Source organism: Danio aesculapii, chromosome 3 (assembly GCF_903798145.1).
Source record: "Danio aesculapii chromosome 3, fDanAes4.1, whole genome shotgun sequence".
Lineage (NCBI taxonomy): Eukaryota > Metazoa > Chordata > Actinopteri > Cypriniformes > Danionidae > Danio > Danio aesculapii.
This window is the reverse complement of record NC_079437.1, coordinates 31,025,303-31,039,442: the sequence shown is the minus strand read 5'-3', so window position 1 is coordinate 31,039,442 and position 14,140 is coordinate 31,025,303. Positions and strand designations below refer to the sequence as shown.

Sequence of the window (14,140 nt, the reverse complement as noted above, 5' to 3'; positions counted from 1 at the left end):
AAATTGTTCCAAATTTATTACAAATAAAAAAAAAAGCTGAAAAATCACATGTACAGAAGTATTCACTGCCTTTGTTCAATACTTTGTTGATGCACCTTTTGGCAGCATTTACAGCCTCAAGTCTTTTGAATAAGATGCCACAAGCTTGGCACACCTGTCTTTGGGAATTTCTGCACACTCCTCTTTGCAGTACCTCTCAAGCTCTATCAGGTTGGATGGGAAACGACGGTGTACAGCAATTTTCAAATCTCTCCAGAGATGTTCAATAGGCTTTAGGTCTGGGCTCTGGCTGGGCCACTCAAGGACATTCACAGAGTTGTTGTGAAGCCACTCCATTGATATTTTGGTGGTGTACTTTGGGTCATTGTCCTGCTGGATGAACTGTCGCCCCAGTCTGAGGTCAAGAGCACTCTAAAACAGGTTTTCATTCAGGAGGTTTCTGTACATTGCTGCATTCATCTTTCCCTCTATCCTGACTAGTCTTCCAGTTCCTGCTGCTGAAAAACATCCCCACAGCATGATGCTGCCACCACCATGCTTCAATGTAGGAATGGTATTAGCCTGGTGATGAGCGGTGGCTGGTTTTGTCCAATCGTAACGCCTGGCATTCACTCCAATGAGTTCAATTTTAGTCTCATCAGACCAGAGAATTTTGTTTCTTATGGTCTGAGAGTCCTTCAGATGCCTTTTGGCAAATTCCAGGCTAGGAGTGTTTTCCATGCTTTGACATGCACTGTCAACCCTGGGACCTTATATAGACAGGTGTATGCCTTTTCAAATCATATCCAGTTAACTGAATTTATACCACAGGTGAACTCCAATTAAGCTGCTGAAACAAGAATGATCAGTGGAAACGGAATGTACCTAAGCTCAATTTAGAGCTTTACGGCAAAGACTGTAAATACTTATACTGATTTTTCAGGGTTTTTTTTTTTTTAAATAAATTTGTAACAATTTCAAAAAATCTTTTTTCACATTGTCATTATGGGGTATTGTGTGTAGAATGTTGAGGAAATAAATGAATTTAATCCATTTTGGAATAAGACTGTAACCATTAAAAAATGTGGAAAAAGTGAAGCGCTATGAATACTTTCCGGATGCAATGTATGTACATGAATTAATAGTTATACAGAATTTCTGGTTACCAGTGGTGGAAAGAGTACGTAAATGTACCATACGTTGCCCAAAAATGTAGTGCGAGTAAAAGTATCTGTTAACAATAATAAAGTATGAGTAAAAAGTAACGCTTTAAAAAGGACTCGAGTAGTGAGTATTACACAGTGAAAGGCTGATTCGTTTACATGCTATTTCTGAGTGTGTGCGAAAACATAACATTTTGTAGTGCATTTAGTGATTGTTAAAGGTCATTTGGACTTCGTCTTGGACACTAAATGCATCCAAGCAGTTTGCTGCATTTATAAAGTTAAGTCTAGTATAATGCGATTTTAGTTTCTTTTTGCAATTTGATTGGACAGGAATCGCAGGACTGATTTTTCTACTCAGCCAATCCCATAGACAAGACAAAATAAAGCAGTGACTGCAGTTTATTTGGAGATTAATGGAGTAAAAGAACAGATACAGCACTAAAAATGTACTTGAGAAAGTAAAAGTACATAATTTTTAAACTACATGGTAACTTACTCTGTTACATTGGTTAGAGTATTTGTAATTTGTTACTTTACATCACTGCTGGTTACACTAATTTTATACAAAAAATGTGTATGGGTGTGAGTCAGACATTTTGGTGTATCAAATTGATTACGGTTTGATAAATGAAATCAATTTTCTATGAAGCATTTAAGTAGACCCCCTACTTGCATTTATTAGCTTTTCAAATAACCTTCATGAAAATAAAATGTCAATATATGTGAAATAACGCTCTATTGTCATTTAGTGAGACATTTTTCTTGTGTGTAAATGTGAAACAACATACTACTTCTGATTGTACTTATTGTAATGTATAAATAGGTGATCATAGTAGAGTTTGTTGTTGTTGTGTGTGTGTGTGTGTATGTATGATTTGGTGGCTGCACTGTCCTTAAATGAGGTATTATAATATGTCATTAAGCGATAGAATAAAGTAATACTTATGAAACATTTAATGAAAAGAGGTTTTGGCATTTAGTTTTAAATATCAAGTTTAATCACAATTAAAGTGTGTGTCTTCTGTAAATCAGTGTGAAACTGTATGATAATTATTTCTTTTTTATTAGCAGCATTAGGAAAAAACAATGTTCTAATTCAGAGATGCCCAAGATGGAATGGCGGGACAAATCAAAGGTTACCATGTGCCAACTTTGGTCCGCCATCCCATTTGAGAAGAGACTGGGAAGAATGATGGGGATGGTTTAGATATTGTCATTTCTAATCTAATGTAACCTTTTGTTTGTTTTATTGTTAAAAGCTAACTGAGATTAAATGTTTAATTAAGCAGTGTGAATTAATCTGAATCGTTTAAATGTACATACTGTCACCCAACGGATGGAGGACAAAGCAAGGCAAAGGCAGATTCTGCTTGACTAGTGTATTTGGCATTGAAACCCACTGTGTTATAAATGCAATTATTTATGCTTTTATTGCAATAAGTTTTCATTTTAAATGTTATACTGCATTAGTTAATACGATTTAAAGTAATGTTTTCTAATAAATTGGGAAATTACCCATGGCAACTTTAATGTATTAAAGCTTCGGTATATTTAGCTTCGGCTCACGGCTCTCAATGGTATTTGGTTTTTGGCCCTTTAGACAAAAATTTTAGGCACCCCTGTTCTAATCTATAACCAAAAATGCAAAGCTGAATTACAAGTGTTTGGATACTTTAGGATAAATAGTATTTAGCCTGAATAATTTTTTGTATAGTGTTCACACAATTATCTCACTATAAAAATTTGCAATATTCTCTATTTATAGCTCAACATTTGCAAATTTACCTAGTTCTCAGTGCAACACTACTTTATATATTTAAATTGTGACAACATTACAACATTTAAAACAATAGAGGAGGGGATATACTTAAAGTGAATTGTCTATTTAATAAAATAAATTAATTGTGAATAAATAGTGGTCTTACCAAGCGGAAGGGGTCAAATAAAAAAAAATGTAAGCCATATCTCTTTATTTTAGGATACTAATAATATTGTGAAGGGTATTTTGTATAATGCATTGTTTACCTGAATCCAGCACCGCCATCCAGCGTCTGACCACTGCTAAACTCACCTATAATGGTTCACTTTAGACTCCTACGTCATAACTGTGTGCGCGCCAGTGATGCTGAGCGCGTCACGTCACCAAGCGTGAACTAAAGAGAGGAGAAGCGCGCCCCCGAGCGTACACAAACTCAGTTTGCTCAGTTGTCATCTTGAACATGTTACGGGAATTACAAACGACATGCAATGCCCTTTTTCCTCACGGTGAGGAATGAAAAATCGTGAAAACAATTCGGTTTCTTGCACGGACTATAAAATGACGAACTTTCGGCTGCTTTTAAAGGAAGCGAGCTTATTGGGTTCCGGTGACGAACTGCTTTTTCGCTGTCAGGAAACTCACGGAACTAAAGATTCATTCTAGCATCTGCTGTTTATCGCCATCAACATCACGAGAATGCTCGGACTAATGTCGCCTAAAAATACCGTTTGCCGCTTAATATCAACAAAAGCTCTTGAACGGCCCTCGGGGAGCGCATTTCTCGCACTTTCTCCGAGTTTTAACTTTCGCTGAGTTTAACCGTCATCAACGGAAAGGGGAATTCACTCTCGAAGTTCAAGTAGCCGCTGACTGTAACGCACTCGGCTCTTTGTCCAGATCTTCGACAGTGCGATCCCTGTGCGGCTATCCTGTTTTTTCTGCATTAACTTTGTCTAAAGTGGACACACGGCGGCTGCTTTCAGAGTCACATGCCTTCATTCATAATCGTTTGTCGCATAATAATGCGGAGATTGTCTAACAATCGGACTGAGGACATTTTTCTTGTTTGTTTGGCTGTATAAAGTTGTCACGCACAGGATTCATAAACATATACGGATTGTCGCATCGCCTTGCACTAGAAATGTGCAAACTATTCGTGCAGTGAACTGGTCAGACGAATCGACGGAGGAAAAATATGCAAACCTAGCAGGAAAAGAAGCCATCAGAATCACGGAAATCCTTTCTTTTCCTCCATTCTGCTATTACGTATGGATTACTTGATATCGAAGCAACTCACTTAATTATGTACAGTTAGCATTATTATAAAGACATTTTTTCTTTTGGACCTGAAGCTTTTTGTTCGGATTTGTTTTGAACTTTGTGCAGTAGTTACGCTGTTTACACAAAGACATGTTGCTTCATGAAACGTCCGTGTTTCGTTCGTAATGCTACTCTTTTCTCTCTCTGGGTTAACTGAAGGTTTTATATTTTTGTGTATTTAAGTGGTCTTTACTCTCGACTGAGCTGAGGAATTGGTTTTTTGGCTGATATGGGAGACCCTCAGGGGTCTGCGCGCCTTGGAGCGCGTTAGCAATGGTAGCGGCCTGGAAATCTGTGGACAGTCAAATTGCATTGACGGTATCTACAGCGATTGGCTACACGATACACCTCGAGTATTTGGAGGACAGGACACAAGGTGGATTTCAACCCCTGCCTCAGGTGAGTGTTTTGAGTTGGGTTTTTATAAATAGGCTGGTAAGTTATGCATGTAAACATTTGAGTGTTTGCAAAGTTTAAAGGTAAGTTTAATTAAGCTTAGCAACAGATTTAGTTGTGTTTTTGAGTGGATTTCATATAGAATGTCCATGTCCATAGTTTATTCCCTGTTGCTCTTCATAAATATAGTGAGGTAAAGTTGGTTTTATATTCACACATTCGGACTTTGATGTTCACTAAAACACTATAGCAGAATTTAAAAGTCTAATAGAGATTAATTATTATAATGTACTATTATGAGCACAACTTGTGACACGATATCTGTTGTTTACCATGATACTTTACATATTGTGTCTAAAATCGCATGTGAGAAGACTTCGAAACAACATTAGCACTATTTAATTGACTGTCAACAATGTTGTACTTTGATAGTCATTGACTGATATTATGACTTAACTATTTAAAATACTTTAATGAAAGTATATTAAGGTGAAAGTCTGAATGTGTGAAAATAAAACCAACTTTACCTCAATCATAAATATTACCGTATAGCTTCTGTGTGACATAGCAGGTGTAAACTGCATCAGCAATCAGTCGTTAGTATCCTGCTGAAAATTATTAACAATATTTACGATTTCTTTTGCCATGAGCCTATGGATGTATTTATGCTTTTGTGTTTGGTCTGAAAACCTAAGAATGCAGTGCAAAAATGGGGAAAAAATGAAAAATAGAATTAATTTATATTCTAAGCTCTCCATAAACATTGCATTGATTACTTTATTATTGTCATTATTTTAAAGTTTAAAGGTAGGTTCAATAGTGTGTGAATTTCTCAGTAGGGAGTGCATAGGTCAGGGTTTCCCAAACTTTATTTTCTTATATGGACACAGCTGTAAGGGCTAATGGTTAAAGAGATTGACTTGGACTCAAAACGTTGCAGGTTTGAGTTTGATTAGGACTTGTTGATGAGATGAATGAATGAAAAGCTTTTCCACCTATGCCCATGACCAAGGTGCCCTTGAGCAAATTACCTAAACTCTATCGCCAGTCTTTTAATGTAACTTGTTTTAGTGACCTTGAACTGTCAAAATGTTGTGTAAAATCTATATTTGTTTCTTCAATCAAGTTTGAGTACAACTTATTTGTTGTTATACCATTAAATTGTAAACTAGAGGTCAGCTGGAGAAATAGCTACAAACAAATGCAGAAAAGCACGTTAAGTTAATTTCAAAGCTCTGGCCTTTGTGTTAATATTTTAAGATATAAATTTCTGGCCATCTTTAAGCAAACTTTTTTGAGTTTCGAAAAATCAATTACTGACACTATAGTATTATTAAATGCTGTGAAATTAATAGATGCTGGAGAAGCATTGTTCGTTGTTGGCTTAATTTAGACATTTAGGTATCTAACATTTAATGTTCTTTAATCTAAGATGACTTGTCAAGATATAATTTATATATTAATATGAATATCTTGTTACCCAGTGATGGGTTGCAGCTGGAAGGGCATCCGTTGCATAAAGCATGTGTTGGATAAGTTGGCGGTTCATTCCGCTGTGGCGACCCCAGATTAATAAAGGGACTAAGTCAAAAAGAAAATGAATGAATGAATGAATGAATGAATAAATGAATGTCTTGTCTTTTGGTTGAGTAATCGAGTGCCGCCTTTTGTGCTCCAAATTTGTTGTTGTGATCATTAAAGTCCACTGTTGATCAACCTCTAAAATACATTAGCATCACATTAATCTATAGCTAACCTGAAACCTACATAACAACATTTGAAAGTCCCACATCAGTAGGCCAGTAGTGTTCTAAACTGTCATTTAGAGCTGATAACTACCAGACAGAATCTGCAGACATTTTTTTTTTTTTACTATTTCTGGGGAGAATTATTATTATTATTTTTTTAAATATGTGGATTTATGCGCAATGATTATGGGAGCATTAAAACAAACAAAAAAAACTTTAATATATGAAATAAAAAAAAAACTTTTTAAGCTTTAAGACAGAGATAATAATACCTTTTTAAACTTTAAGACAGAGAATATTACTTTACAAAGTGTATCGTAAATAAATCAAATGAAAATTTTTTTATAATAGTCATTAATATTACTGAAATTAATTTTAAAACTGAATAAATATAAAGTTACACACATTTACACAATAAATAGACTCTATGGGCTAAACATCTGCGGAAATCTGCATGTGCAGATTCCATGTGGGTCTACTAATATCTCCAGTGCCAAATACACTGTGAAGAAAGATAGGAACCATTATAATAAATCAGTGTAAAACCACAATTGTACACTCATCTATTAGCATTTCTGCAAAACACAGGTCTACATTTAACAATTTCTAGTTACAGTGAATTCACCTTAGTCATTAAATCAATTGTTTGTGATCTTAAGTTGATACAGGGATGTATTGGCAAACTGTTTGTGAGTTATTCCTGTTTTGATTCATTATATGTTTTATTATGTTAATATCTCTATTTTTACTGTCCTGAGAAAATCCTTCACAAGTATTACACAACCACTGCACAGACTACAATTTACTCTGAAGGTGTCAGATCAGTTTATGTATAATGTATCATGGGCTTTTGGCCAGTTTGTGAACTAGTGATCTTTTTCACCAACTAGAGTAACTTGTCATCATCTACACCAGGGCTGACAGGAATCGTTTTTAGTCTAGTCTCTCTAGAGCGTTAGGGAACAGGAACACTGGAGGGGATTTGTGCTGTAAGCCTGTGAGTCTCTTGTACTGTAAGCCCCTCCATGAGCAAAAGCCAACAGCCTCAGCGCCAGCGCCACGGCTGGGAAAACCAGCCACAGACTAAACAGCTCAAAATCAGGAGAAAGGTGGCTGGGGGCAGGAATGGTAAGAGAAATGTGTTGAGATTCTGGTGAGCTCTGGAAAAGGGATACAAGCAAAACAAAACGGCCTTCTCCCCTCTCCAGATTCCACACATACTTACCACAAGGTAATTAAGAACAGGAGAAGGGGAAAAAGACAGAGAGGGGGTCAATGACTGGATGAGAAGGAAAAAACTTTTCTGTTCTCTGACTTTTTTGCTCCATGATCCATTTTAATGTTTAAAGTAACTTTTTGTGTGTGTTAATCCAATTTGTTATATAGATTTGAATGTTTGCACAAAAATAAATCACACACCAAGACTACATTTGCTTACCAAATTTGGACAATAGAACATTGGATAAGGGTTGTCTGGTCTGGCAAGTCTTCTGACATTTGAATATTTTAGGTAAAAAGTTTAAAAACCTAAAACATGGACCTATTCTGCTTTGTAGATCAACGCTTCAGGCTGTTGTTGTTATGATGTGTTCAATAAAAAACTTAATTTGACCTCAGTGCTCAGAGAAAGTCCACTCAAAATATGAGAGAGGTGAGTGTGTCATTGGACATGTGAGCCATTGTCGAACTGGTATTGAAATATTAAGCTTTGCTGAAAGTTTTGTTATTTTACTACTGTTAGGGACAATATAGGTATGTAAATCTGTATCCATTTAAAAAAGGAGGAATTATGAACAGAAATTAATTGACAACAGCTTTTAAATCAATGTCCTAGGAAATGGTATACCCAAATTGACCTTATTCTTCAAGGACAAGCAGTGCGCTCATTTTTGCGATTGTTTTAGAACTTCAGATTTTGTTGCCTTTGGGAGAAATGACCAGGGGCCTCATGTATCAATGCTGTGTACGGCAGTTTTTGTGCGTACGCCAGATTTCACGCTCTCGTTTGGATTTACTAACGATGAAATGAACGTGAGAATGTGCGTTGGTCCACGCCAACTTCATGTCTGGCGTACATGCATTTCTTTTGTGTATTTGTTTTATTTCCATTGGCGACTCCTAGAGGCAATTATGTTAAATTGCACACTACAAAGTATCTTTGACCCGTGCAATGGCAGCTGTATGGGACCGGATCATCCGCATGTCTAGCAGGTATACAAGGTTTCCATACCATGTAGTTGACCAGCCAAACATTCAAGCGCAGTTAGCAGAGATTGCCGGTTTTCCCAGTGTTATCGGAGCGATCGACTGCACGCACATTGCTATAAAGGCACCATCTGCATACGTTTACATACGTGAATCAGAAACATTTCCATTCAATAAATGTGCAAATAATATGTGATGCTCAAATGCGCTTAACACAATACACAGACTTATTAATGATTGCTACTTGTCTTCCTCGTGATGAAGAGTAGGCAAAATCTGATATGTAGTGGGGGGAAAAAAGAAGATTGAGTTCATCAGACGCTAGATTCGAACCGAGTTCGTGATTGATAGTGTTAAATCCTGTTGCCATGCGCTTTACGAACTACGCCACTCACACTGCTGATAATCTCTGTCAATCAAATGGGACAATACAAAATTTTAAGCCTTTACATCGCACTATTTCTTTTTTAATTCCTTCACAATGCGATGTTCAGACCCCACTGCATTAACCGCGTCAGCTTAACTCTCCCACTCTTGCAAATAACACTGTTTATCTCCGGTCTACCACTGAAAGGAGCACCTCCAATTCACATTCTGTTCAAAGTTTCTCTTATTGCTTGCTTTTGCCATTCTTTTTTCATTTGATTTTGCCAAAGTAGAGTCATTACCATATTTAGGGGGAGGAGGCAGTGAGGGGTTTTGCGCTCTTGCATGTGCGCTCAGTTTCACGTTTATTCAGATTTACAAAGAGAATATGCGTGGGATTCAGCGTACGCACTGTTTCATACATCAGATTTTTTTTTTACTGGTACGTACATTTACAACTTTGTGCGTACGCAGTTTTTTAGTATGAATTCAACGCAAGTCTTCGTACATGAGGCCCCAGGAGTATTAAACGGCAGAAAACTGTCAAACTACTTGCTCTGCAAACAAGTTTGTTGATGACTGTACATAAAATGTAGAAACAAAATAAGAAAAGATCTGTATGCAACATCAAGCAGCATAACTAGCTGTTTTTACCATCTAAATATCAAAGTAAGTGAATGAGACTGGAAATCTCAAGCCAAAAAGATTCCAATGGCTGTGCCTGCGCATACCTTAAGAATAAGGGCAATACATGGAGATGGTACACAACAGATTTTATTATGATTTTGCCTTTGCCTTATATATATTCTTTCAATATTTACTCTTCCTCATATTATTCCAACCACGAAACCTTTGGAACACAAATTAAAATATTCTGAATGAAATTTGATCCAGAACGGTACCAAAAAGCATCATCAAAACTGACCACTTGCTTTTAGCTGATTGATTATGAATATTAAGAAGCTACAAGAATACTTTTGTTCTCAAATAAAGCAAAAATAACTTGATGCAACGTTTTTTTTTTACTTTATTGTCAGTATAGGCCCTATAGTGTGCACAATCATGAGTGCTGCGCTGATGTACTCTCCTCTGGATGCCTGAGCACAGCTTTCTCTGTTCGAAACAAAGTACAGATGCATGAATGTCACAGGTGCAATCAAGCATGTCGAGCACACTATACTGACACTGAAGAGAAGAAACTGTTGAAAAAAGTCATTATTTTTGTTTTATGTGCACACAATAGTATTTTCTTATTGATATTCCGATTGAACCACTGAAGGCATGTGGTCTGACATGAGGATATTTTTGGTATTTTCTGGACTGAACAAGGACTGTTGCTGTCCTGCTTGGATTTCATCTGAAAAATCTTCTTTTGTATCCTGAAGATAAACAAAAGTCTTTGGTTTGGAAAGAAATAGGGCTGGGCCGATAAACGATATTATATCAAATCGCGATAAAATTTATATCAATAACAATGATAGACTGGACTTTTTTGACTCCATATTGATCTAAGCCAATCATACAGCAGAAATGTGCAACAATGGGAGTATAGAAGTGTGTTGATATTAGAGATGTACAGAGTTTTCGGCCACCAAACATTTATTGGTCAAATGTTATGCCATTTAATGGACCCTCTAATTTTTGTGGCTTCAGTCATTGTCGGGTTACTCTTTTAAATCTGGAAGCATTAACAACTGATATCGAAATAGGTAGCTTTCAATATGGGAAATAATTATTGAGATTGCATTTTTGCCATATTGCCCAGCCCTAGAATGATATGAGGTTGAGTAATTATTAACATAACTTCAAATTTGGGTTAACTAACTCTTTGAACACAGATGTGGTTGCTATTTAACAAACAAATACAGCAATAACAAATAAGATTGTTACCTGTTCTGCGTTATATTGGTCAACATTTAGGTCCTTTTGAAGAATTTAATCTGAGCTTTAAACACCACCAAAAAACATTACACCTTTAGAATGAAAATGGTAATAAAAGATTTAAATCAATAGGAAAGCAATAAAATGGAGGAATGTGCAGATTATAAGTCAGGTGGTTTTGGTCAGGAGTTGGTGTTTTACAAATGGAGGTTTCCAGTGGTGTGGCTTGACTCCAGCACATATCCATTCAGAACTCGCATGAAGGAAAAAGTGTGCACACTCTCAGCAAACTCTCTGTGGAGCGTTCAGGTGAAGGTCTGTTTAACTTGACTTGGATTTATGGGTAGCGAAGCATCAGATGGGGCTGAACACACTCATGCTTGTTGAGTGTTTAAAGGTGTGGTGGGTCAAGCCACCTGGGTGCCACTCGGGATATTTGGCTGAATGGGTGCAAATAAGTGATTTCTGACCTCTAATTTCACATGGTTCATTTGAAGCTGCATGACTGGAGGTGCTAAAACAAATATGCTCCTTACCTCATCCTTTTGGTTAATCATTTCAGCTCTGACCATACGTTTGGATGGGTGAGCGGTTCTCTGCAATGTCCAGTTAGTTCTCTCTCCTTCGGTCCATTTTAGTTGAATCAAAAGTGAGTTTTACAGGTTTCGTGACGCACAGGCAGGTTATGTCATTATTAGGAATGATGCAATCTTAACCAGAATTCAGATTTTAAAGTATGTGCTGACATAAACTGAATATTTAGTACAACCATTGGTTATTTTGGCCCTCAACAGTTCACCTGGTCCGAGTTGTGTAGGATGTGAAACTGATATAGAAAAAATGTTGGTTATATTTGAGATTTTGCACATTTCATTTGAATTTGACAATTTTGTAAGCGTCTCGTCTCATTTAAGTAACTCATTTTGAAGTATTAATGTAGATTCAATTCATCATTTTGCGAAGAGTAAAATACGTTGCCCTGGGCTATTCAGATGGCAAATTCACAGGGTGTGGTCTACATTTTTTTCAGTTCTGAAATGCGTTGCTTAGGCTATACATGTATATACTTCCATGAGAAGGTGGCAATTGTCGCACAGATTCCCTAATTTAACAAACCACTGACCTAAACACTTTCCTAAACCTAAACAATACTGTAATAATAACACAATATTAAAAAATGTATTTTTTTGTGTGTGGTATGTATTTGTTGTTGTGCAAAATAACTGCATATACAGTTGTAAACAACTGAAAATACAGTATTACTTGATTATTTGATAGACAAGCACTAAAATATACATATAAAAAATAAGTGGAGTATATTTAGATTTTAAGCTTTAAGCTATGTTTTCTGGTAAAAGGAATGAAAAAAGTGTAATTATTTCTCGGTAATTACATTTACATTTACATTTAGTCATTTAGCAGATGCTTTTATCCAAAGCGACTTACAAATGAGGACAAGGAAGCAATTTACACAACTATAAGAGCAGCAGTGAACAAGTGCTATAGACAAGTTTCAGGTGTGATGTAAAATAACTTTATTTGTAATTGTTAAACCAAACATTTTGCGTAAAGTGAAGTTTTAACATTCATTTGAAAGGGTTAAAAAACACTGTGAGTGTCTTCCTGTTTCTACCTGTTATTCCCAAATAAAACTGAATAAAGATGGTCAAGAGACCCTCGAAGCAGCTTTTGGGCAGTTGTCCAGCTGTCCAGCAAGTCCAACTCACTGTAAAAAAAAAAAAAAAAGTTGACAACTTAAAATTGTAACTGAAAAAAACAACAACTTTTTTTTATTTTTTTTAATTGACTCAAGTACTCCACTTGACTTGATCTAGTTGAGTCAACTCAAAAAGCTCTGCAGCAAGTTGCTTTATAATTCATTTTTTACATTTTATAATTCGTTTTTTATAAAGTTCATTCATTTGATTTCATCAAGGTGATCTTACATACAGTAGAATTAACAAGGAGGCTATCCATCAAATGCAATAAGCGAACATGTTACAGCTTGGAGATGAATATTGAAATGTGCTCAAATCTTATTTAATAAAGAAGTTTTAAATCACTAGGCTTAGTAAATGAATACTGATACTACAGACGCCACGCATAGCACAGAGCTTAGCTATGATTCAATTAATTCCTTCAGAGAAATTGGTAACGCATTATGTGAAACTGTCATCTGGACTCTGGTAAAGCATTTTTCTCCTGTAAAGACATTAGAAGATTACAGGGTAAGATACTTGTATTAATATAAAATGATCATTTAAGAGCTTCATTTACATGGTCAGCAATTTTATTATTGATCATATTAGCCATCAGATTGTTTAACCTTGATAAATATGACAAAACCTCAGTTTTAAAGCACAGCATTCAATATAGTGCAACCTTTTTCACATTCTTTTTCCTAATGTGAGCCACATGTGTTCATGGGAAAATTAATGACAAATATATTACAGTCATATTGTTTATGGGGAATGCACATTTTTTGAGATAGGATTTTACTGTTAGAATCAAGCATGTGAAACTGAAGTCTGCCAGTTTTGAATGGTACCTATTTCCCTTAGCCTTTTTTTCTTCTTCTTGACAAAGCTTTGTTGCCAGTATTCTCAGGTTACATTCTTTTATGTCTCAAATGCACCAATTTTGATCATCCTGTTACAGATAATTTCGTTTTTTCATCCATTTTAAGTGGGGGTTTTGTTTAGCTAGCATCAGTAAAGTTTAATTGAATGAACACGTGTAAACTAGTTAAATATTAAAATATGCTTGTGAATGAAAATCCCCTGATGTTTTTTTTATTGCTGTTGTTGACTGTGATGTCATTGTTTGTTGGATTAGATTACATTTTTTAGGTAGGGAAGTTATATATCCTTTCTGATTTTATCTAGAGTTTCTTTATAACCTGAATGTTGTTCCACTTTTAGGCCATTGATGGGTGATGCTAGAGGAAAGTGTGTGTAAGGATCTTCAAATCTGAACAAAATAACACACATCCATACTGGCAAAATGAGTAAGTCATCACATTTTGTCTTTATTTGCATAATGTGTTTGTGTCTGTAACCCTTTTTATCAGGGGTATTCAACATGCCTTCAATTATTTCTTGATATCAAGTTATTTTTTATTAAAATGAGTAATTAAAAATATTGGTCACACTTTGCGATTAGTTACATTAGTCAATGTTAGTAAATGTATTTATTAACATGAACTAATAATGAATAATACATTAATAGCGTTTATTTATCATTTTTCAACAATTACTAATGCATTATTAAAATCCAAATCTTTTTAAACCTTAATGCACCATGAGTTTACATGAAATAGC

At 35.6% G+C, this 14,140-nt stretch overlaps 1 protein-coding gene across 1 annotated transcript in view; it reads left to right on the top strand.

Moving 5' to 3' along the window:
* The first annotated feature begins 3,307 nt into the window (after positions 1-3,307).
* map3k3 (mitogen-activated protein kinase kinase kinase 3) overlaps positions 3,308-14,140 on the top strand; it is a 32,267-nt gene continuing 21,434 nt past the window's right edge. The window contains exons 1-2 of the mRNA XM_056453647.1: positions 3,308-4,623; positions 13,742-13,827. Of these exons, the coding sequence (XP_056309622.1) occupies positions 13,824-13,827 (4 nt within the window). The 5' untranslated portion in view covers positions 3,308-4,623; positions 13,742-13,823. The remainder of the gene's footprint in view (positions 4,624-13,741; positions 13,828-14,140) is intronic.